This window comes from Octopus sinensis, linkage group LG5 (assembly GCF_006345805.1).
Source record: "Octopus sinensis linkage group LG5, ASM634580v1, whole genome shotgun sequence".
Classification (NCBI taxonomy): Eukaryota; Metazoa; Mollusca; class Cephalopoda; order Octopoda; family Octopodidae; genus Octopus; species Octopus sinensis.
This window is the reverse complement of record NC_043001.1, coordinates 11,216,564-11,243,257: the sequence shown is the minus strand read 5'-3', so window position 1 is coordinate 11,243,257 and position 26,694 is coordinate 11,216,564. Positions and strand designations below refer to the sequence as shown.

At 37.7% G+C, this 26,694-nt stretch overlaps 1 protein-coding gene across 1 annotated transcript in view; it reads right to left on the bottom strand.

The window, feature by feature from the left end:
* Nucleotides 1–2,406: 2,406 nt before the first annotated feature.
* The window catches only part of LOC115211703 (protein Hoatz homolog), a 104,271-nt gene continuing 79,983 nt past the window's right edge, over nt 2,407–26,694 (bottom strand). The window contains exons 2-5 of the mRNA XM_029780354.2: nt 16,200–16,321; nt 14,760–14,927; nt 8,404–8,505; nt 2,407–2,734 (exon numbers count right to left, since the gene is read on the bottom strand). Coding sequence (XP_029636214.1) covers nt 8,407–8,505; nt 14,760–14,927; nt 16,200–16,321 — 389 coding nt within the window. The 3' untranslated portion in view covers nt 2,407–2,734; nt 8,404–8,406. The remainder of the gene's footprint in view (nt 2,735–8,403; nt 8,506–14,759; nt 14,928–16,199; nt 16,322–26,694) is intronic.

The window sequence follows — 26,694 nt, the reverse complement described above, 5'->3', positions numbered from 1 at the left end:
ATATATACACAACATATATATATTTAAGGTATCATACAGTTTCTGTCTAATGAATCCACTTAGGAGGCTTTGGTCAGCCCGAGGCTATAGTAGAAAACACTTGCCCAAGGTGCAATGCAGTGGGACTGAACCTGGAACCATGTGGTCCGGAAATTCATAGATACACATACACGCGCACGCACACGTGTGTGTGTGTATGTATATGTATGAATGTCTGTAAATACATATGCATATATATATATATATACATATATACACATACATACACAGATAAACATATGTATAACTATACATACATATATACAGAGAGAGAGAGAGGGAGGGAGAGAGAGAGAGAGAGAGAGAGAGAGAGGGAGAAGCTTAAAAGTGTAATATGTTCAGAGATATTTATATTATCAGCATGTATATATAGATATATCATTGTTGTCATCTTCCTCCTCTTTCACATCATCATCATCATCATCATCATCATATTATTATTATTATTATTATTATCATCATCATCATCATCATTGTTGTTGCTGTTGTTGTTGTTGTTGTTGTCTTCCTCTTTTGATATCTTTCAGGAAACATTGGAATTATTAAACTTCAACTCACTGGCCTTCCCTATAAATAATTTTATGCGTTTTAATTGTATGCAAAGAATTTAATTATTCCGACTATATTGATTGCAAGAATTTAACGTTATCGATCAGGTGGTAGTTGTTGGTAAGAAGCCAGAGCTTGCGTTTGTAATTAATACCAAAGTTAGACATAGTCTGCTAGATACATTTTGGTGTCCTTTCCAGAAGGAATATGGAATGAATACCATTTACTACAGTTTGGTAAGTAGCAGGTTGTTTGAACGGTCGTGTTATAGATCTAATCAATTGATTTGGTGGGGGAAGTTCTTTTATATATTAATTTATGCAGGTAACTGGTGTGGAAGGTGCGATCAGTTGTGCCAAACGTTTGACGACACTCCGCCCATGTGGCCACATGAGGCGTGAGAAGTGATTATTGAAAATGAAGTGAAGAGAAAAACATTAAATGGAAGTAATTGAAGGAAATAAAAAGATAAAGAAAGAAGAGAACAGTGAAAGAGAGCGTGTGAAGAGGGATGAAAGAGAGCGAGGGAGAGCGATATATATATTATATAATATATATATATAATAGTATGTATATATATATATGTAATTATATACAATATAATATATATATATATATATATATATATATATATATATTACATATATGTATATATACATATATGTAATATATATATACATATATGTATATATATATGTATATATATATATATATATATAATTACATATATATATATACACATATATATATATAATATATATATATATGTATATATATATACATACATATATATATTGTACACATATTATATATATATATACATATACATATATATACATATATAAACCTTTATATATATACACATATATATATATACATATATATATACATATATTTATACATATATATACATATATATATATACATATATATACATATATATATATGTATATATATAAGGAGAGAGAGAGAGAGAGAGAGAGTAAGAGATACAATGTCAGACAGAGAGAGTAAGAGGTCTACTAGACAGACAGATAATTGAGAGAGATTTTGACTGTTATCTAACATTGATTGATTACACAATAAGGCCTTTCTTTAATAGATTTGTCTTGCCCAAGTGTGAAATATCCCAATTAAAGGAATCTTTCATCTATATAACTCACAAATGCAGTCGGTACAACGGAAGGCAATCATTTGGAAGCACTTTACACTCACTTCTCACGTATTTCAATAGTTCTTTCAGCCATTACAGTTACAACACTATTTGCTTTCTTTATCGCAAATCTACAGAGAGGGATTTCAATTTCCTGAGGGTAATTGCTGATCAAATTCAAAGCAGGGTCTCCCCGCATTTCTTGTTTAATCATCATGAATTTCGGGGAAGGTTAACAGAGAGAAATCCATTCACCATTTCTGCTTCCATTCAATGATGTTTGAAATGTTTTTCTATTCGCAGAGGAACGGATTAAACTGACTGAATTGAACCTCATCAGCGGAATTCTTTGTGAATGTTAAATGGTTGCAGAAAAACAACTGTATGAAGAATCGATTCCATCAGACTGCTTTTGAGTTTGTCAATAGAGAGAGAGATTGCAAAAAAAAAAAAAAAAAAAAAAAATGAATAAAGAAACTGAAATAAAACAAAATAAAAAGACAGAAAAATATCTGAAAAAATAATCACAAATAAAAGTAACCCACAGCGTGAAATAGTTTAATCAATAGATAACACAGATAGGCATTATTTGTAGAGGCTTAAGCAATGTCTTGCATTAAACAGGCCAACTTTACAAGGTTAGAAATAAAGGAAGAAAAATAAACATTATTGTAGCCTCTTTATTTAGCGTTTTTAATCCATAGAATCATTGATTAAAAATATATTGTCGGTGTATTGACAGAGACAACGATTTAACAGTAATAGCGATGAAGAAACAGGCACCGGCAGATTCAAGGATTCAAAGAGGACATAAGACCTGCTCTTGCGACTGTTCTTGCTCTCAATCCTACCATTTCTGCTTACCACTGTTGTTTCGCTGTTGGAGAGTTGCCGTTTCTATGACTGTTGCTGTTTGGAATATACCAACCATAGGTTCGCAAATTGGTGCTCACTTTGTTCGGGTGAGTCAAGTGCATTGTTGCTAATGGCTTCCTGCAAAGTGTAAATGGAATTATCAATCTTTGGCAATTATCGAATAAACGATATTTCTCTGTATCTATTATCATTTATCAGACTTTCCCCGCCCCCCCCCAAATAATTCCTGCCAAATAATTCCTGAAAGATATCAAAAGAGGAAGATAACAACAACAGCAACAACAACAATAATAATAATAATAATAATAATAATAATAATAATGATAATAATAATAATGATATGATAATGATAATAATAATAATAATAATAATAATAATAATGATAATGATAATAATAATAATAATAATAATGATAATGATAATAATATAATAATAATAATAATAATAATGATAATAATAATAATAATAATAATAATAATAATAATAATAATAATAATGATAATAATAATAATAATAAAGGACGAAAACAAACTGTTCCCAGAAGAGCAGAAAGGATGCCGCAAGGGCTCATATGGCTGTAAAGATCAACTAATGATTAATAAAGCCGTAACTGAAGACAGCCACAGAAAGAAGAAAGGCCTCAGTATGGCCTGGATTGACTACAAAAAGGCGTTTGATAGCATCCCCCACACATGGATCCTCGAAACACTAGCCATTGACAAAGTAGCACCAACAATCATAAAATTCATAGAGCACTCTATGAATAAATGGCAAACAGTCCTACACCTCCAAACAAAAGAGGGACTCATGAAAACCAAGACATCCCCATTAGAAGAGGAATATTCAGGGAGACACGCTCTCTCCACTCCTTTTCTGCTTGGCACTGTCACCTCTATCTGATATGCTAAATAGAACTGGATGCGGATATAAATGTTACGGCAAAACGATCAGCCACCTTTTATATATGGATGACCTAAAACTATACGGTGCAAATGACAAACAGCTGGAAACACTATTAAAGACAGTTCATGGATTTACCAAAGAAATAGATATGAAATTTGGATTAGAAAAATGCGCCAAAGTAACCATGAAAAGAGGAAAACTAGTTAAGAGTAACAACATCACACTAGATAAAACCAATGAAATAAAAGAATTAGACCAAAGCCAAACTTACAAATACTTAGGAATCCATGAACTAGATAAGACACAACACACACAAATGAAAGAGAAAATAAAAAAGAATATTATAGACGAGTTAGATCAATACTAAAAACAGAGCTCAATGCTAAAAACAAGATAATAGGTATCAACACTTTAGCTGTCCCAGTTATAAGTTACAGCTACAATATCCTTAACTGGACACGAAATGAACTGTCCAAAATAGATAGGAAAACAAGAAAAATACTGACAGGATCTAGGATGCATCACCCCAAATCTGACATAGAAAGACTATATATACAACGTATAGAAGGTGGTAGAGGCCTTATACAGCTGGAAACTACTATAAAATAACCACCATAGGACTGCAAAAATACCTACTTCAGAAGGAAGGAAAACTGATCCAGATAGCAGCAAAACACGAGCAAAACAAAAAACTGTTCTCAGTATTTAAGGAAGCTGACAAATACAAACAAGAAATCATACCACCTAATAAACACAAAGAAGAAGAAGAAGATTATGAAGAAACAACAAAAGCTATAAAACAAATGAAATCCAAACTAAAAATAGAACAGCAACGAGCCATGATAAAACGATGGCAAGAAAAGCCCCTTCATGGTAAATACTGCACTAAACTAAACGCAAAAGAAATAGACAAAGAAAAATCCCAGCAATGGTTGAGAAGCTCAGGACTCAAAGCAGAAACAGAGGGATTTTTAATTGCAGCACAAGACCAAAGCCTCCCCACCAGAAATTACCAAAAACATGTAATGAAAAGAAATATTACAAGTAACTGCAGAATATGTGGAGATGGACAAGAAACAATAAATCATATTATCTCTAGCTGCCCAGTCCTGGCTAAGAAGGAATATATTCACAGACATGACAGAGTTGGAACCTACATACATTGGAAGCTATGCCAACATTATGGAATAACAACAGAAAAAGATGGTATAGGCACACACCAGAAAAGGTCACAGAAAACGAGAAAGCAACCATACTCTGGGATATGCTGATACACACAGATAGAGAAATTAAGGCCAACAGACCAGATATAGTTGTCAGAGATCATGAAGAAAAAAAATGCTTTCTAATTGATGTATCAATACCGGCTGATGACAACGTGTCTCTAAAAGAAATGGAGAAACTCTCAAAATACAAAGACCTGGAAATAGAGGTAACCAGAATGTGGAATCTAAAAACAGAAACAATTCCTATCATAGTAGGTGCATTAGGCATGATAAAAAAATATTCAGACAAATACATAACAAAAACACCAGGACTTACAAACACATATAACATACAGAAAATTGCACTACTAGGCACTGCACACATCCTACGCAGAACACTTTCCATACAATAACCATCAGAGCATCACAACAAATCACAGCACATACCCAAGGCACACAGAGCTGCGCTCGGTAGTGAAGTGAAAGCACGCTATAAAAATAAAACTACTGAATAATAATAATAATAAAACTACTGAATAATAATAATAATAATAATAATAATAATAATAATAATAATAATAATGATAATAATAATAATAATAATGATAATGATAATAATAATAATATTAATAATAATAATAATAATAATAATAATGATAATAATGATAATAATAATGATAATAATAATAATATGATGATGATGATGATGTGAAAGAGGAGGAAGATGACAATAATGATATATCTGTATGTATACATGCTGATAATATAAATATCTCTGAACATATGACACTGTTGTGAGTAGGCGTGGCTGTGTGGTTCAAAGCTGGCTTCCTGACCGTTTGGTGCTGGGTTCAATACCAAGGCAGGGCACAGCTGCAAATTGGGGATTTGGTAGATGGAAACTGAAACAAGCCTATCGGATACACGTGTATGTTTGTGTGTGTGTGTGTGTGTGTGTGTGCATGCATGCATATTTGTGTCTGGTTGTGTGCATGTGTGTGTGTAATTGTGTGAGTGTTTGTGTCTTTGTGTGTGTCTGTGGCTTTGTGGGAGTGTGGGTGCTTGTGCGTGTGTGTGTTTGTGCTTGTGAGTTTGTGTGTGTGTTTGCGTGTGTGCATTTATGTTTGTGAGTGCTTGTGTGCGTTTGTTTGTGTGTGTGTGTGTGTGTGTGTGTTTGTGGGTGTAGGTGTATGTGCGTGGGTGTTTGTGTGTGTGTCTATTTTTGTGTGTGTTTGTGATTGTGTGTATGCTTATATGCTTATATGCATATCCGTATGTAAGAAAAAGAGATGACAAAAAACGAGTAAATTCCTCATGAAGTTCATATGGTAACCATATATTTCTCTGTCATCTCTCTTCGTTAATACTGCTCTATACTCAGAATGCACTTCCTTCCAAATTCTACATGTATTGAGTACTACACTAGGTCATTAGTCTCACAATGCCCAAGTGAAATATATATACATATATTCTTTTATTCTTTCATTGTTTTATTTCTTTCAGTCATTTGACTGCGGCCATGCTGGAGCACCGCCTTTAGTTAAACAAACTAATCCCAGGACTTATTCTCTATAAGATGAGGACAAATATCTGTCAAATGTAAATAACATAAATAATATTCTTGTTTAAGAATAATAAATTTGATGGAGCCATGTGAAAAGCACTAGTGATGGCACTGGTGCCATGTCTTTGAGTGACCACTTGTTTCGACATCATCCGGTGGCTGCAAATGTGCATCACCATCATACAAGCAATTCTGTTTGTTTCTCATCTCCCATGACAAACTCATCTGGTTATGGGGAAACAGATGAGGTTTGGCAACGGGAAGAGCATCCAGATGTTGAAGATCTGTCTCGCCAAATTCTGTCCGACCCATGCAAGCATGAAAAAGGGGATGTTAAAAACGATAATGGCAGTGATGTGGATGATGGCGTTTACTATAAATGTTGTTGTTGCAATTATTGTTGTTCAGCCCTAAGCTGGTCCTTATCGAGAAAACATTCAACGACATTCTAGCCATGGCCATTCCAGCCCAACCTATTATCACACTTACTGTCTCTTGCAAAGTAAAACCCTGTGTTTTTTGGGGTTTTTTGCTTTTGGCAGAGTAGGGATGGGGGTTGGGGGGGTCTTGCCTCTCTGAACATAACAAGTGTAATTTGATTGAGATTTGACTGCTAGTTTTAGCAAGTAGATTAACCACAAAGAAGCTTCGAAATTTTGCTTAGAATATCAGAATTTTGAAAACATGTTGCTGGTCCCTTTGGTTTTGAATTTAAGGAGTCAAAATTAAGGCAGCGAGCTGGCAGAAACGGTAGCATGCCGGGCAAAATGCTTAGCGGTATTTCGTCTGCTGCTACGTTCTGAGTTCAAATTCTGCCATGGTCAACTTTGCCTTTCATCCTTTCGGGGTCAATAAATTAAGTACCAGTTGTGTATTGGGGTCAATCTAATCAACTGCCCCCCCACTGGCCAAAAATTCAGGCCTTGTGCCTAGAGTAGAAAAGAATTTAAGGAGTCAATGCAGAAGGTGTATATGACCCAAAGGAAGGACCTTAAAACTGCCAGAGGCCTTTAACTACACGGAGGTCGAAAAGAGGAGCAATTAACCATGCAATTTAACATTAATAAAACCTGGAAGGCAGCTGGCAGAATCATCAGCATTCCTGGAAAAATGCTTAGTGACACTTTGTCTATCCTTGTGTTCTGAGTTCAAATTCCACCAAAGTCAACTTTGCCTTTTGTCCTTTCAGGGTCAATAAACTAAGTACCAGTTGAATACTGGGGCTGATGTAATCAACTTAACTGCCTTGCCCCTGTCCAACCCTACTCCTACAAATTACTGGCCTTGTGCCAAAATTTGAAACTAATATTAGTAGTATAGGCTGGTGGATGACAAATCCCTTAGCATTTTGACTGAATGCCTGATAAAGGGCCAGTGTATATGTGTTTGCGTGTCCCCCTTGTCTTGACTTCACATGGTGGCTGTAAATGAGCATCACCGTCATACAAGTGGTGTTGTTTGTTTTCAGTCTCCCATGACAGTCATGACTGGCTATGGCAAATATTACCCAGTCTGGAAACAGATGGGAGCTGATAGCAGAAAGGGAGTCTGGACAGGAAAAAAAAATCTACCTTGACAAATTCTAAGTCATTCAAGCATAAAAAAATTCGTCATCATCATCATCATAATCATCATCGTTTAACATCTGTTGTCCATGCTGGCATGGGGCCGATGGTTTGACCAGGGCTGGTAAGCTGAGGGGCTACACTAGACTCCAAAACGATTTGGCATGGGTTCTATGACTAGATGCCTTTCCTAATGCCACCAGTCTGAGAGTATAATGGGTGCTGCTTTTATGTGCCACTGGCACAGGTGCCCCACTAGCATAGGTGCCAGTTGCATCACACCAGTATCAGCCATGGTTACAATTTCACTTGGCTTGAGGGGTCTCCTACTCAACCACGACATATTGTTAAAGGTCTCGCTCATTTGTCATTGCCTCTGTGAGGCCCAACGCTCAAAAGGTGTTTCTTACATGCATGTTAAATCAAGATGAGGGTAGTGATAATGAAAATAGTGAAGAAAGGCAGGATGGCCAAAGCTGGAAGTTCTTTCATCGTAGCTTTGTTTGTGAAGGGCCAACCAGAGCTAAAGAACAAGGAAATATAATTTACCTTTTATGAGAAGGTAATGCTATGGGTCGTCAGCTTCTGATACTCTTCTTCAGCTATTTTTCGGTTAAAGGAATAATGGCGGTCAACAAAACGCTGTGACATCTGAAGGGGAGAAAAATAATTAAAAAAATTATGATAAAAAAAAGTGAAAGAAAATACAAAGAAAATTATACTGGTTTTGAAATTTTGGTAACGAGGCCAGCAATTTTAGGTGGGGGGGAAAAGATTAGTCAAATTATGTCGACCACACTAAATGACTGGTACTTATTTGATCAACCCTGAAAGGATGAAAAGCAAAGTCAATTTCAGCTGTATTTGGTCTCAGAACATGAAAACGGAAAAAAATGTCGCTAAGTCGTTTACCCAACCTGCTAACGATCCTACCAACTCGCTACCTTAATAAAAGAAATTATCTTAGTCAGCAACTAATATTTTTTGGGGTTTTAGCTTCCCCCCGTCCTAACCACATTTTATCTTTTTTTATATATATTATTCTACATCACGTGATCACGTGATCGACCAGACCATCAGATGTTGTTACACATCGCTGGTCACAATGCGTTCGCATTGTTTTAGCCTTCGAATGACGCCACCCCGCTGGCTAAGCGAGCAGGCCAACAGAAGAAAGAGTGAAAGAAAGAGTACAACAGGGATCACCCCCCCCCACCCTACCGGAGCCTCGTGGAGCTTTTAAGGTGTTTACGCTCAATAAACACTCACAACGCCCGGTCTGGGAATCGAAACCGCGATCCTACGACCGCGAGTCCGCTGCCCAAACCACTGGGCCATTGCACCTCCACATATTATTCTACATAGGCTCTTTAAATCTCAATGAGTTAAGTCAACAATAGATATCCTCTTAACTGCTGTTTTGCATGTGGATGGCGGCGTCTCGACAATTATTTATCTTCTAAACAATTCTATTTTCCTGAACCAACAAATATATATTTCTCTCTATTTACAGAGTAATTGATTTGTGTTCTCTTCATCAAATTACTCTGGAGACTTCAACTATATTGAAGACATTGGCATAAGTCAGAAATGTCTTCAATTGTCTGCTGTAGTTGCTAGGAAAAAATAAGACCGTAATATTAGTCATCCAATAAAACGCTCTCTCGACTGCATATTTTGTTCTAGTTTAGATTATTAATACTCCACTAATTAAAGAATTAAAAATGCTTTTTTTTCTACTCTAGGCACAAGGTCTGAAATTTGGGGGGAGGGGGGCCAGTCGATTAAATCGACTCCAGTACACAACTAGTACTTAATTTATCGACCCGAAAGGATGAAAACCAAAGTCAACCTCGGTGGAATTTGAACTCAGAACGTAAGGACAGACGGAAAGAATTAAAAATATTCTTTTTTACTCTAGGCACAAGGCCTGAAATTTAGGGGGAAGTGGGGGGAGCCAGTCGATTAGATCAACACCAGTACGCAACTGGTACTTAATTTATCGACCCGAAAGGATGAAAACCAAAGTCAACCTCGGTGGAATTTGAACTCAGAACGTAAGGACAGACGGAAAGAATTAAAAATATACTTTTTTACTCTAGGCACAAGACCTGAAATTTTGGGGGAAGTGGGGGGAGCCAGTCAATTAGATCAACACCAATACACAACTGGTACTTAATTTATCAACTCGAAAGGATGAAAAGCAAAGTCGAGATCGGTGGAATTTGAAGTCAGACAGACGAAAAGAATTTAAAATATTCTTTTTTACTCTAGGCACAAGGCCTAAAATTTTGGAGGAAGTGGGGATGCAGTCGATTAGATTGACACCAGTACACAAATGGTACTTAATTTATGGGCCCCAAAAGCATGAAAGGCAAAGTCAACCTTGGTGGAATTTGAACTCAGAACGTAAGGACAGACGAAAAGAATTAAAAATATTCTTTTCTACTCTAGGCACAAGGCCCAAAATTTTGGGGGAATGGCCAGTCAATTAGATTGACCCCAGTGTGCAACTGGTACTTAATTTATCGAACCCGAAAGGATGAAAGGCAAAGTCGATCTCGGCGGAATTTGTACCCAGAACATAAAGACAGACAAAATACTGCTAAGCATTTTGCCCGCCATGCTAACGATTCTGCCAGTTTATCGCCTTAAAGAATTAAAAATATTAGACAAGTAATGGTTGTCCAGGAGCAAGCATGGCTATAAGGTTAAAACGGTACATGACTGCTTTTCAACCACTATCTTAGCACGGACCCTCAGAAATTCTGGGTTGGTGTCCAGCATGCCAGAAGACCACGTGGATGCTCAGAGAGTGTTACCACTAGAATAAGAATAGCCTGGGCAAAGTTTAGAAAGCTTCTACCCCTACTGGCGACAAAGGGTCTCTTGCTCAGAGTGAAAGGAAGATTGTACAACGCATGTGTGCGAACTGCCATGCTTAAGCATGGGCTGTGACTGCTGAGGACATGCGTAGGCTTGAAAGAAATGAAGCTAGCATGATCCACTGGATGTGTAAGTGCCCTGAGAGAAATGCTGGACATAAGAAGCATTGGATGTGGTGTGCAAGAGAGATGTTTGCGCTGGTATGGTCATGTACTGCGGATGGATGAGGAGAGATGTGTGAAGAAGTGCCACTCCCAAACAGTTGAAGGAATCCAGGGTAGAGGTAGACCCAGGAAGACATGAGATGAGGTGGTCAAGCATGACCTTCGAACGTTGGGTCTCAAAGAGGCAATGATGAAAGACCGAGACCTCTGGAGATATGCTGTGACTGCGAAGACCCGACAAATAACGTGAGTTAATGGCTGTTTCCTGCACCAGCTTCACATAGAAGCCCCAGCCCATCCTAAGTGCCTTAGATCGCAGGACGGCCTGCTGTGCTTACCTTGGATCGTAGGGCAACCTGCTGTGCTTGAGGAGACCTATTGAGTCAAGTACATCAACATCAAAAAATCAAATGGAAATTGTAGTTGTGATACCTGCGTTGGTGGCATGTAAAAAGCACCATCAGAACGTGGCCGATGCCAGCGCCCTCTTGACTAGCTTCCATGCCAGTGGCACGTAAAAAACACCAACCGATTGTGACCACTTCCAGCCTCCCCTGGTACCTGTGCCGGTGGCACGTAAAAAGCACCCACTACACTCACGGAGTGGTTGGCATTAGGAAGGGCATCCAGCTGTAGAAACACTGCTAGATCAGACTGGAGCCTGGTGCAGCCTCCTGGCTTCCCAAACCCAAGTCAAACCGTCTAACCCATGCTAACATGGAAAACGGATGTTAAACGATGATGGTGATGATGATGATATATACTAGCTGTTGGACCCGGCTTTGCTTGTATTTTCTCTGTTGAAGTTAAGCCCACCTCTGACCTTGTATTGAATAAACATTTCCTTAGAGAGTATTTTATTAATTTTGTTGAAATTTTTACATGTGAAAAAAATGCAAAAGCTGCAGGAAAAATAACATCGTTATGGGAATTTCCATTCCAACGCCCGATTGAGCTTACAAAAATTGATGCCAACCGAGCATTATCAAGTTTTCAAGAAATTCCGACCTTATTTGAACTTCAGAGTATGTGATCTACCTCTGAGCCAAAAATCATTAAAATCAGTTGGACAGTGTGAGATAAGTTAGAGTAACCCCAAACACACACACACACACACAACACACAAACAGACACTATTACACATTTATTTATATAGATATATATATACACACATATAAATCTCTGCTGATTCACCAGAAGTGGAATTACAGGATTCAATACAAATGTAGAGCATTTTTTAAAATATCGTAGCTGAAGTGCTCTGACTTCCCTATTCTAAGTTGCTGGTTTCCGATCATCAGCTGTTTCCAGCACTCCAAAGTGGTCGTTTCCAGTCATCAGCTGATGATCAAAAAATATTCAGACACTGGTGACTATTCATAAGGAGAGCATACTCAGTCTACCAGCTGATAACTGCAAGGGAACAACGCTGAGTGCTAGAAATTGGGGCCTTTCAATAATATGCATACATACATACATATATACATACATACAAATATATATATAATATATATATATATATATATATATATATATATACACACACACACACACACATATATATATATATACATCATCATCATCGTTTAATGTTCATTTTCTAAACTGGCATGAGTTGGACGGTTTGACTGCAGACTGGAGACCCATCTGGCAATATTTTTACAGCCGATGCCCTTCCTAATGCCAACCACTCTGAGTGCAGTCGGTGCTTTTCACATACCACTGACAAAGGAACAAGTGAGGCAGGCCTGGCCTCGGTCACATTCAGATAGTGTTTTTTATGTGCCACTGGCATGGATGCCAGTTAGGGGCTACTGGCATCAGCCACACCTGGATGGTGCTTTTTATGTGTCACCGGCACGGGAGCCAGTCAGTGGGTAGTGGCATTGGCCATGTTCAGATGATGCTTTTTATGTGCCACTGGTATGGGAACTAGTTAGTGAGTACAGGTATCGGCCACATTCGGATAGTGCTTTTTACAATCCACCAGCATGGGGAGCTAGTCAGAGGGTAAGGGCATCAGCCACATTTGGATGGAGTATTTTCATGTCAATTGACAACTGTTGTCAATTGTGGAACATGACTGTCACCACATAAACCTGATGATTGCATAATGCATGAAAGTACTAGCTCTATTTCAATATTGTAAAATTGTAAAAATTGCAAATAATGAAATACGGAAACCAGACTAATTTGGAACTTCATTGATTAAAATATTGTCTCACTCTCCTATAAATAGGACACTAAATGAAAACATTAAATAAGCTATGTCACATTGTCCCAGTGTCCTATTTATAGGACACTGAGTATTTCCAGTTCTACTTGATTAAAGGAGTTCTAATAATTATTTTTTCCATTCTAACCTATTTTCAATCATCTGTATAATAGTATAATGCAGAATGCTGTGTGTGACATTTACCTGAGAATGTCCCTTAAGAATGTAAAAATATAAAACAAAGCTAGGTAGGCCTAAAGGCTAACCTATGACCAATTCAACTTATGACCACCCAGTCGGAACCTCATTGTGGTTGTAAGTCGATGACAACCTGTATATATATATATACAGGGCTTGGACAAAATAAGGGAAATATCTGGCATCATAGCATCATAATTTTGAAATATCTATAAAACCATCAAAAGCTTGTTTATTTTTATGTTTTTTGATTTATTATTAGTGTTGCTTAATATGTTTTGCTAAAATTGCTGTTTCGTTCCAGATATCATAAGAAAAAGGTTATTAAAATTCATTAAAATGGACAGATCTATCAGACTTTCAAAGCAGTCAAATTGTTGGTGCTCGTATGGCAGGTGCTAGCATAACAAAAACAGCCAAAACGTTTGGTATATCAAGAAGTACTGTCTTGAAAGTAATGACAGCCTGTGAGAAAGAGGGAAAAACTCTGGAAGAAAATCAAAACTTTCAGATAGGGACCATCAGACTCTTACATGAATTGTTAGAAAGGATCACAAAAGTACATCTCCCAAAATTACTGCAGAGCTTAATGAACAACTCGAGAACCCAGTTTCCACAAAAACTGTTCACCAGAAGCTGCACAAAGCTGAATTTCACAGGAGGGCTGTAATTAGAAAACCCCTATTTTCAAAGTCAAAAGTTGCAGAGCGTTTAGAGTGGAGTAAAAACCTATTGAAATGGTCCCTAGAGCAGTGGAAGGATGTTATTTTCTTGGACGAGTCATCCTTTACCTTATTTCTAACCACCAGCTGAGTACACATGTGGAGACAGCCAAAAGAAGTATTTGACCCAGACTGCCTTCTTCCAGTGTTAAACATGGAGGAGGATCTGTGATGATCTGGTGGGGCTATATCTAGGACGTCCGCTGACCCATCATGGCAGAATTAATAATCAAGACTATTTAAGCATTTTATCTGATCAAATTCATCCTATGGTTGCGAAACTGTTTCCGGAGGGAAACGCAATGCTTCAGGATACTGTATGAAACAGCTAAAGTTATTACTGAATGGCACGATGGTCACCACAGTCCCCAGATCTCAATATTATTGAACATTTATGGTGTATTTTAGAAAAAAAAGTAAGGAGTCAATATCCTCCACCATCATCACTACAACAACTGGTGACAGTTTTAGGTGAAGAATGGACAAAAACTCCTTTGGAAAGAATTCAAACTTTGTACTAGTCCATAGCTCATAGAATTCAAGCTGTAATTACTGCCAAAGGCAGTCCTACCCTATGTTAAAATATAATTGGTTAAAATTTTAAGGTCTTTCCATTATTTTGTCCAAACCCTGTATATGGAATGCATGTATTTGTGGGATAAGAACCTTTGTAAAAAGGGGCCTTGATTTCAGCAACAAAATAATTCAGGTGTCACAAACCTTAAAAGAGTAAAACTTCTTGTGAAAGAGCTGCTTCTTTTCAAATTCATTAATATTTTTTCGGAAGTCTTGAGAATTATCTATCTCCCTTTTCTCCATTGATTTGTCTTCATTCTCATGTGACTTCCGTTTGTGCAGACAAAATGTCTGACCAGATTTTTTTTGTAACTGAAAGAAAAAAAGAAATCCAAAACAACTAATTAGGAACTAAAAGAGACCAATGCACCATTTGCAAAACCACATCATCTAATAGAATTATCATTTTTTAAATATTTCACTTTTGGATTTGGTTTGCAAGATTCTTTATATGAGTTTGTGTGTTGAAGCATATTCTGTTGTGTCTGGGGAGAGTCATTTTCTTTTTGTGCCTTATAATGTAAGACACTCACCGGTAAAATTTCCACATTTTTCTTATTTTCATTATCCTAAAATTTTCGTTGCGTCTTGCAACTTTTTCAATAGTTTTGACTCTCAAAACTATTGAAAAGGTTGCAAGATGCAACGAAAATTTTAAGAGAATAAAAAAAAGAAAAAAGTGGAAATTTTACTGGTGAGTGTGTTATATTATAAGGCACAAAAAGAAAATGACTCTCCCCAAACACAACAGAATTTTAAAAATATATCAGCAGAAATTTAACTGAAAGTCATGGGATTTTTTCCCCCCATTTTGATACAAACAACTGGAAGTTGGAATGCTCAACTAAGTTTCAGCTTCTCGTATGGAAGCAAATACAAGCCACAAATATTGCTGTCACTGAGTAAAATATAGTAAATTTATATCCACACCAACAGCACCACTGCTTGACAACCGATGCTGGTGTGCTTACGTCCCCCGTAACTTAGCGGTTCGGCAAAAAGAGACCGACAGAATAAGTACTAGGCTTACAAAGAATAAGTCCTGGGGTTGATTTGCTCGACTAAAGGCGGTGCTCCAGCATGGCCACAGTCAAGTGACTGAAACAAGTAAAAGAGTACGGCTTGAGATTTTGGGGAAGGACTCTGCAAAAGGCTTGAGATTTTGGGGAAGGACTCTGCAAAAGGCTTGAGATTTAGGCGAAGGGCTGTGCAAAAGGCTTGAGATTTTGGCGAAGGGCTGTAGTTGATTACATCGACCCCAGTAATTAATTGATATTCATTTATGAAAAGCCAAACTGAACTGAGCAGAATTCGAAATCAGAATGCAAAAGACCCTAGAACCCTGTCATTGTGAAGCAAAACTCTTCCCCTCACAGCCACATTTTATATTCTTCCCCACTTTTCCTCTCTTCTGACATTTGTATATTTTCACCTTCTCCCTGTTCATCACCACCCACTCCCCACCCATGGCACTCAACTGTTTATTGACCCTCACAGTTACCCAGCAACCAGTAATTTTATGAAGTAAAAATTCTGCAAATGTTGGAACCGGATTTGCCAAGAGAGTCAAAAAAGTGCACCCACATCTAACCGATGACATTTCTGCGCAAGAAATAGCTCCCTCTGCTTCTTCTTCCGTTCATTAAATTCTTCCAGAAATTTCTCTTCGTTTAGATTTTCCAATATTTTAATTCTTTCGTTAAAATCTAGAAAAAAGCAGAAAGAAAATATATAAACAAAACTTTTGAAAATGCAGGAATGAAATGGAATGAAAAATAAATACGGAGAGGAGAAAAATGAAAACAGAAAAAAAAAGCAGGAATGAAGTTATTCTTGGTATTTAAAAGAAAAGAAGAAACATTTGACATAAACAACTGGCATCGAAGCAGAAGCTATGAAAGGTCATTGTGTCATAATTTTGATCTCGAATAAGTAACTGTCACAGAGAGAGAAAATAGAAACATACACTTAAGCTGCGAAGGAGGAAATATTTCCGAGATTAATGATCCAAATAGGTCTTGAATAAAGCGAAAAACTCTAAATCATACTCCGGGGGGGATGAAACATTTCGGTAAACCGATAAAAAGCCAGGAATAGAAACGGGAGGGGGGAGAAGGGGGGAGGGGTGGAAAGGAAAACTTTGCTAATAAGTTGGAATTCTTCGAAATAAATCAGGAAAAATGTTGGAGTCATACGGAGAACGGCCGTGATTTAGGTCTTGTAATTCAACAACTCTGACACTGGTGCAATGGTGCAGATATAAAGCAGCAGTGAAAGAGTGGCAGTGGGGGGGGTATTGATGATGGTGGTGTGTGTGTGTGTGCATGTGTGTGTGTCTGTGTGTGTTTGAGTGTGTGCGTGTGTGTGTGTGTATGTGTGTGTGTGAGTCATGTCTTGACATTTTATTATAGCTGTAAGGCGGTGAGCTGGCAGAAACGTTAGCACGCCGGGCGAAATGCTTAGCGGTATTTCGTCTGCCGTTACGTTCTGAGTTCAAATTCCGCCAAGGTCAACTTTGACTTTTATCCTTTTGGGGTCAATTAGATAAGTACCAGTTACACACTAGGGTCGATATAATCGACTTAATCCGTTTGTCTGTCCTTGTTTGTCCTCTCTGTGTTTAGCCCCTTGTGGGTAGTAAAGAAATAGGTATTTCATCTGTTGCTATGTTCTGAGCTCAAATTCCACGAAGCTCGACTTTGCCTTTCATTGTTTTAGGGTCACTAAATTAAACATGAGTTGCGTACTGGGGTCGCTCTAATCAACTGGCCCTCTCCCCAAATACTTCCGGCCTTGTGCCTGGAGTAGAAAAAATTCTGTTATAGCAGTGGAAATGTGTAGTTTCTCATAATTGGACATTATTTACATTATTTACATTTGACAGATATTTGTCCTCATCTTGTTTGTTGTTAACACAACGTTTCTGCCTTTTACCATTTCTGGAGTGTCCCCCTCCTTCCCTTGATGCCCTAAGCACGTGCTTACTTTGCTTCATGGTTAATCCAGTACTGAATACACTCCAGCCTTCATCAGGTGTCTTGGTGAAATTTTGAACCTAGGTTCTCATTCCTAAGGTATTTTTCAATGTTGTTGTTGTTATTATTATTATTATTATTATCATTATTATTATTCAGGTCACTGCCTGGAATTGAACTCGGAATCTTGGGGTTAGTAGCCCGCGCTCTTAACCATTATGCCATATGCCAATATTACTTAGATTAATGAAGAACTCCAGGAAAGCTTCTGGTAGGGCCCCAGATTAAGATTCATCACAATTCTTTATAGTAAATCCATGGATGGGATCCAGACAAACTGGTTTTTACACAGAGGGATATTTAAGAAAAAAGTTAAAAGTAATGATCTTTATATATTATTCCTTTACTGAAGCAAAGGACAATAAAGGAATAATATGTAATGATGATTATTTTTAGTTTGTTTCTTGTATATATTTTTTATTCTTTTATTGGTTTCAGTCATCTGACTGCGGCCATGCTGGAGCACTGCATTTAACCGAACAAATCGACCCCAGTACATAATCTTTCTAAGCCTAGTACTTATTCTATCGGTCATTTTTAACAGTACCACAAAGTTACATGGATGTAAACAAACCAACATCGGTTATCAAGTGATAGTTGGGGGGACAAATACAGACACACAAATACATATATATATATATATATATATAGTAGAAATATGTTACAAAAAGAAAATATAAAATACATGTGGAAATGTAAGGGTAAAATATGAAAAATCAACGAAAATGCACATTGTAAATAAAAAAAAGTTTTTTATGAAAGGTAACGACAAATATATACATTTAGATGGACTGAGGTAGTAATAAAAGTCATTATTATGAGATGATTATAAAGTCAGAAAACATAGCATACCATGGTTTCCGCAAAGCTATTCATTGCTTTGTATGCACCGGTTGAAAAAAGATTATTTGTAAGGGAGGTAAGTAGTTCTGGATTTAGATATAAAATTGTAATGTGAATGGTGTAGGGAGTGTATAGGGGTTAGTGGTGGACAGGCTTCTTTCAGTTTCCCTCTATCAAATCCACTCACAGAGCTTTGGTCAGTCCAAGGCTATAGCAGAAGACACTTCCCCAAGGTGCCATGCTGTAGGACTGAACCTGGAACCATGTGGTTGGGAAGGAAGCTTCTTACCACACAGCTACTCTTACATCTATATAAGGAAAAGTATCTGAAAATGCACAAGTCTTTTAAAAGTATTTATTAACTTAACTGGTTTCACTTATTTAAAAATGACTTTCATAAGTAAAGTGTGAGGTTTTGTGTATACTCTGTGGTGTCAAAATTAGTTTAAAAAAGTGTATTCAAATCAAATGATAGGGTCTTTGACAATGATAAGAAAAAGTTTGAGGCTTTGTGTATCTTCTGTGATGAGTGAAAAAAATAGTTTACATTAAAATATTCAGATCAGTAATGAAATTTTTTATAATGGTAAGAAGATAAAAATTAGTTCACATGAATTTCTTCTGATCAAGTAATAGAGTCTTTGACAAGGAGATAAGATGTGTCTGGTTTTTCCTGTGTTTCCTCTGTGACGAATCAAAGAATAGTTTACAAAAAACATACAGATCAGGAAATATATACGGTAGGCTTTTTACAGTTTCTATCTACAAAATGTATTTGGGGCTGGATTAAGATCCATCGTGACCCTAAGCACTTAAAAGATTTTGGTGCCCCCAAAAAGACCATGTAATTCAAAATATAAACAATAAGAAACCATAGAATAAATTTCTATTTTTCGAAACGAAACAAAACAGTAAAAGGGAGAATAATGTTTATTTTTGTATAATTCCACTTTATTTATATTTGAAAAGTTTCCTCCTACTTTCTTGAATTGCAAAGTCTTTGATCAGATCCTCAAAATTAATATTAGGTAACACATCTGCATCTATACTTAGAAGAGACAAGGGCACCCTAAATATTATTTTAGCAAGTTTAAAGTGATTTCTTTTGTGCCATAAACCATTTACCATTTCTTATTTCTTTATTGCCCACAAGGACAGACAAAAGGATTAAGTTGATTACATCGATCCCAGTGTGTAACTGGTACTTAATTCATTGACCCTGAAAGGATGAAAGGCAAAGTCGACCTCGGCGAAATTTGAACTCAGAACATAATGGCAGATGACATACTGCTGAGCATTACACCCGGCATGCTTATGTTTCTGCCAGCTCTCTGCCTTTTACCATTTCTGGAGTGTCCCCCTCCTTCCCTTGATGCCCTAAGCACGTGCTTACTTTGCTTCATGGTTAATCCAGTACTGAATACACTCACAAGGCTATAGAAGAAGGCACTTGCATAAGGTACCATGCTGTGAGATTGAACTAAAAACCATTACATTGGGAAGCAAACGCCTTAAACACACAGCTAAATCTGCGTATATATATATATCTTTATATATAAAAGTGAAGTTGTGTGTGTGTCTGTCTACTCCGATTTAGATTCCTAACTACTCCCACATTTTGTGGTGCAGTTTAACCATAAGCGGGTATCTTATAGTCGTGATTCATATCGAGCCCTTCTGGGTATTAGTGTGCATCTACAATGAGTCTACGATTTAAAAAAAAATTACCATCAGTTTTCCGCATTTTTAATGCATTTTTGCTCGATTTATATAAGGGAAGTAACTCTCTAAAATGCTTAATAGTTGTGGTTCATATCGAGCCCTTCTGGGTATTAGCGTGTGTCTACGATGAGTCTACGATTAAAAAAAATTTACCATCATTTTTTCCGCATTTTTAATGCATTTTTTGCTCGGTTTATATAAGGGAAGTAACTCTCTAAAAATGCTTATATAGTTATTTCCCTTACAAACCCGAGCAACACCGGGCGATACTGCTAGTATTATGTAAAAGTGAGAAAAGGCAGGATTAGAACCCTGTACACAGAGCGTCGAAAGTAAAGCACTATAAGACACTTTACTTAAGCTACTTAAGACAGTCTATTGTTTATGCCAGTCCACCTTCCTGATGTGAAGTCAAGCATCTCTTCTCTTTACTGGTTTCTTTCGGTTTATTTCACTTTTTAAACAAAAAAGGTATTTTGTCTTTCCTCTCTTCTCCAACTTCTTATTGTTGGTTTTCTTGCTTATGTGGCTTTTGCTGTTTTTATTGTTGTTGTTGCTACCGTTTTTTTGGGGGGTTTTTTCCGTATGGCTTTAGTTATAGAGATAATGGTGCTGGAACAACCTCCACCCTCCTGCCCCTATACCGACTCCTCCTCGCGTAGCAGACAAGAAAGATGAAGGTAACAGCCTTTGTTGCCGGTCGCTAGACACATTTCTAAATGCTCGTTGAAGCGTCTCTTGAGATTTATCTGAAATGAGCTTAGAATAGAGTCTTTGAATGATCAGCGGAGAAAATGGTTTTCATTTTGATTCCGAACCATGTCTTCTATCGCTATTGTCCATCCTGGAGAGAAAGGATGTCAACAGGAACAGAACCAAAACAGAAAAAAAGAAGAAAATTGCAAAAGAAAACAAAACAAAAACCCCTGTAGTAGATAGAAGAGAGGGGAATGAGGTCGAAGGAGTTTGGTGAGAAGGAGAGAAAGAAATGGAGGTAGAGAGTGAGGGGGAGAGAGGGTGTAAGAGAAGAACAAAGAGGAACGAGATAAGGAGGTGTGAAAGAGAGAGAGAGAGAGGGGGGTGAGAGTGAGGGAAGGAGAGATGGAGAGAAACAAAGAGAATGAAAATAATGTCAAAATGATATTGTTTTTCGTTTTTATTCTTTCACACTTTCTAATAATAATAATAATAATAATAATGAGGAGGAGGAGGAGGAGGAGAAGAAGAAGAAGAAAGACACAGAAAAAGCAAAAAGTGAGGCGAGAGAGAAAGAGAGAGAGGAGGGTTGACAGTGAGGGAAGGAGAGATGGGGAGAGGGGAAACAAAAAGAACAAAATTAATGTCAAAATGATATTGTTTTTCGCTTTTACTCTCGCACACTTTCTCTAATAATGATGATGATGATGATGATGGTGATGATGATGATGATGATGATGATGATGGTGATGATGATGATGATGATGATGATGGTGATGATGATGATGATGATGATTGATGATGATGATGATGATGATGATGATGTGATGATGATGATGATGATGATGATGGTGATGATGATGATGATGATGATGATGATGATGATGGTGATGATGATGATGATGATGATGATGATGGTGATGATGATGATGATGATAAGAATAAGAATAAGAGGGAGGAGGAGGAGGAAGAGAAGAAGAAGAAGAAGAAGAAGAAGAAGAAGAAGAAGAAGAAGGGCAAAAAGAGAGGTGACACAGAAACAGAAAGAGAGACAGAGAGAGAGAGAAGTAGAGGAAGAAAAAGTAAGAAGAATTTAAAAGAAACTTATTAAACTCTTTCTATATAAAAGAGTAGATTCAGAGAAGAAAGAAGCAGAAATGCTCAGAAGAGGATGGTTTTTATTATTATTATTTTTTTGGCTGTTTTGTTTCTCTTTTTGTGCATTGAAAAGAGAATCACTGAGTGATGGCATGTATATGAGACATGAGAGATGCTGGCAGACTCAGATATGCTTATACATCATCATCATTATCTTTGCCATCATCATCATCATCATCATCATCATCCCCACCATCATCATCACCACCACCACTACCACCACCACCATCTTCACCATCATTATCATCCTCTTCAACCTCACTGTCATCATCATCATCACCATCATGACCATCACCATCATCACCATCACCATTATCATCCTGTTACATCCACTTTCATGTAGGCTTGGGCTGGACAGTTCGTCACAATCCAAATCAGTGTATATTTAAGAATTACCTTCTAAACAGGTCACAAGGTCATGTCACACTAATTTGTTTCACTTTCAGGATTGCTCACGAGGGCCGGATGTCTCCTTACTCTTTCAGCAACTGTGTGTATGTGTGTATGTATGTAAATAATGTAAGGAATGTACTGAAGTGCCCGTGCTAGTGGGGTGCAAAGAGCACCATATGAGTGTGATCATTGACAGAGTGGCTAACCGGCTTCCGTGCCAGTGGCACTTAAAAGGCACCATTCGAAAGTGATCGTTACTAGCACTTGAGCCCCGTGCTAGTAGGGTATTAAAAGCGCCATCCGAGCATCATTGTTGCCAGAGCGGCTATCTGGCCTCCGTGCCAGTGGCACGTAAAAGACTCCATTCGAGCGTGATCGTTACCAGCATCACCTTACTGGCACCTATGCCGGTGGCATCTGTAAAAGATTCAAGCGAGGTCGTTGCCAGTGCTGCCTGAGTGGCCCTGTGCCAGTGGCACGTAAAAAGCACCCACTACACTCTCGGAGTGGCTGGCGTTAGGAAGGGCATCCAGCTGTAGAAAATCTGCCAGATCAAGATTGAAGGCTGGTGCATCCATCTGGTTTGCCAGCCCTCAGTCATACGTCCAACCCATGCTAGCATGGAGGGCGGATGTTAAACGATGATGATGTATGTATGTATGTATATGTGTGTGTGTGTGTGTAAGCAGCTTTGCATGTGCGTATGTATGTGAGTGTTTGTATGTATGCATATATGTATATATACATATACAGCCGCCTTCATTATTTTATATATGTATGTATATATACATATATATATATATATAGATTCTCTCACTCTGTGAAAGTTTCTAGTTCGAATCACACATGTCTCGAGATGTGCTGAAGATTTTCTATTTCGGATATATTTGGGGTACTTAGGTCTGCTCAGGACTTAGTGCTCGCTTTTTCCATGGGTATGAGTAAGTATTTCATTTATGTCTCACGTATTTATCACTGAAGAGGGGAAAATTCTTATGAATTAACCCCGAAATTGGGACCAATACGGTAATAACGGATGTTTTAGAAATTTCTATCAGTTTGTTTCGAGACACATAAATTATAATGATTATTGACAATTTTGTCTTTTTTCGGCATATTTGGCATTAGAATTTTTCTTTTGCCCTTATTTTGTAAATTATTTATAAATTTAACCTTTAAATGTATTTTTTGATATGCTGGCCATTGATAAAATTTTTTTCTCAAAAAAAAAAAAAATATCCTACATTAGTTGTATATATATATATATATATATATATATATATATATATACATACATATACATAACTCTGCTGAATGGTTGGTGTTAGGAAGAGCATCCAGCTGTAAAAATCCAAGACGGTCACAGAAGTCTGGTGCAAGCTTCTACCTGGCAGACTCTTGTGAAACCATCCCACCCATGCTAGCATGGAAGGCGAATGTTAAACGATGATGATGATGATGATGATGATGATGATGATAACTCAGCTAACATAGGTTTTGCCAATAGTGACTCTGGCCATATCTAATTTGAAAACGCCAAGAGGGGTGGGGTGGGGCGGAGTGGACAGGAGGTGTTTTAAGTCATGTTTTAGGGTACCCTAACCCACCCGTGAAGGGGAGTGGTATTTGCCAAAATCTATCGGACCTCATGCCTAGAAAGTAATTCGATCGTAATTCACTTGACATCTTTTGTAATGAAGTGTGTTCACACACACACGCGTTGTGTGTGAGTGTGTGTGTGTGCGTGCATATGCATATGTGTATGTGTGTAAATGTCTGTGTGTCTTAGAGGAATCAAACTGGATTCTATATTGTACAATCATTCACTTGGTGACATACTATTTTCACTTCCTTTTGTTTTTCCCTCAGGTACAAAGAAAACGTATTTTTTTCTTTTATCTCTCTCTCTTCTCCTTCTCTCTCTCTCCCTTTCTCTACCTCCTTTTATATATCTCTCTCTCTCTCTATCGCTCTTCTTGCTCTCTCTCTCTCTCCTCACGATGCTATGTAATTATTTAATGTTCAATGAATGGTGCAGTGTGTGCATTCCAATTCCTTGCATGTCAAATATTTGGTACGGCATTATGGAAAGATCTTTTTCTTCTTTATATGATATATGTATCTCTCTCTCTCTCTCTCTCTCTCTCTCTCATTCCCTGTGTGTATATATATGTGTCTGTATATATATATATGTGTATGTGTGTGTGTGTGTAAATATATATATATATGTGTGTGTGGGTGTGTGTATGTATGTGTGTGTATGTGTGTGTGTGTATATAGATGTATGTATGTATGTACGTATGCATGTAGAGTGTGTGTGTATGTATATATGTATCATCATCATCATCATCGTTTAACATCTGCCTTCATATATATTTGTATTCAACATCTTTAAACACATATTTTGATACTTATTGAAACATATCCCAACTGTACAGCTCATAGACGATCATACATACATATATATATATATATATATAGATATATATATGTATAATCGTCTATGAGATGTACAGTTGGGATATGTTTCTATAAATATCATATATATATACTACACTCACGGAGTGGTTGGCATTAGGAAGGGCATCCAGCTGTAGAAACACTGCCAGATCAGACCGGAGTCTGGTGCAGCCCCTGGCTTCCCAGACCCCGGTCGAACCATCCAACCCGTGCTAGCACGGAAAACGGACGTTAAATGATGATGATGATATACATATATATATATGTATATATATCCATAGAGAGACAGGGGAGGGAGAGGGAGAGACAGGCAGACAACAGGCAGATAGATAGAGAGAGAGAGAGAGAGAGAGATACAGTAATCCCTCGCCATATCACGGTTCACCTTCTGCGGTTTATTACTTAAGCTTAGGTTGATTCCTCCGTGGTGGTGTTTCGCATTTATAATAAAATAAATATACACAAATTATAAAAATAATAATAAAAGATATATAGGCGCAGGAGTGGCCACATGGTTCCGGTTCAGTCCCACTGTGTGGCATCTGGGCAAGTGTCTTCTGCTATAGCCCCGGGCCGACCAATGCCTTGTGAGTGATTTGGTAGACGGAAACTGAAAGAAGCCTGTCATATATATATGTGTGTGTGGTTGTGTGTCTGTGTTGTGTCCCCCTAGCATTGCTTGACAACCGATGCTGGTGTGTTTACGTCCCCTCACTTAGCGGTTCGCCAAAAGAGACCGATAGAATAAGTACTGGGCTTACAAAGAATAAGTCCCGGGGTCGATTTGCTCGACTAAAGGCAGTGCTCCTGTATGGCCACAGTCAAATGACTGAAACAAGTAAAAGAGTGAAGAGAGTGCTGTACTGTTTCTACTTTGTGGATTTTCACCAATTGCAGTGGGATTTAGGAACACAAGACCCATGGTAGCCAAGGGGTTACTGTAGGTACAAAATGCTAGTGAATTAATGTCAAAGGTTATTTTCGTATTGTTGTACGGAAGCTACAAATACAGAGGAACAATGATTAAAATTATAATCAAGGATTTTATTAGCATTCCATTAAGTCTCACCTCATGTTGGACAAAACAGGATCAGAACTAAACCTCGAAATATCATCATCATCATCATCCAGTGTTTTAAATCTGGGTCCTGTCCCCCGTTAACGGGGCTGGCCGGATCTACCTCAATGCGATAGCAACCGAGATAAGCAAGTGCAGCCCACCCCAACCTTTGGGCTGGCTGGTACCCATTCTCCTTTGCTATCATGAGGCTTTTTTGGAGCTGGATTTTCTACAGGGCACATGCCCTTGCTTACCTCCAGCCTCAGTTTCTAGACATGAGAGGTCCTGAGACCAAGGCCTCCACCACGATTTTTAAGAAATGTGGTGGAAAACTAGCTCAGGAAGGCAGGGACGCTACTCCCTGGGACCCCTTACATGGCCCCACTACCTTTCATCAGGTTGGATGTTACCTAACTCTGATCAGGGAGTGTTCTCCGTCTAGATTTTTATCGATGACGGAACAGCTCAAACTGGTCAGACAATACGCAATTATGTCACACTTGACAAGTGGCCAAAACATGGAGACTCTTTCCTTTTAAGTCTTAAACTAATACAACATTTGATAAAGCTTGTTCCTGCTGTATTGTCTTGTCTTCCTTCCGTGCTCACTACCTATTACACACACACACACAACATACACGTATATATGTATGTGCATGCTTGTACATATATATACATATATATATATATATATGTATATATATGTCTGTAT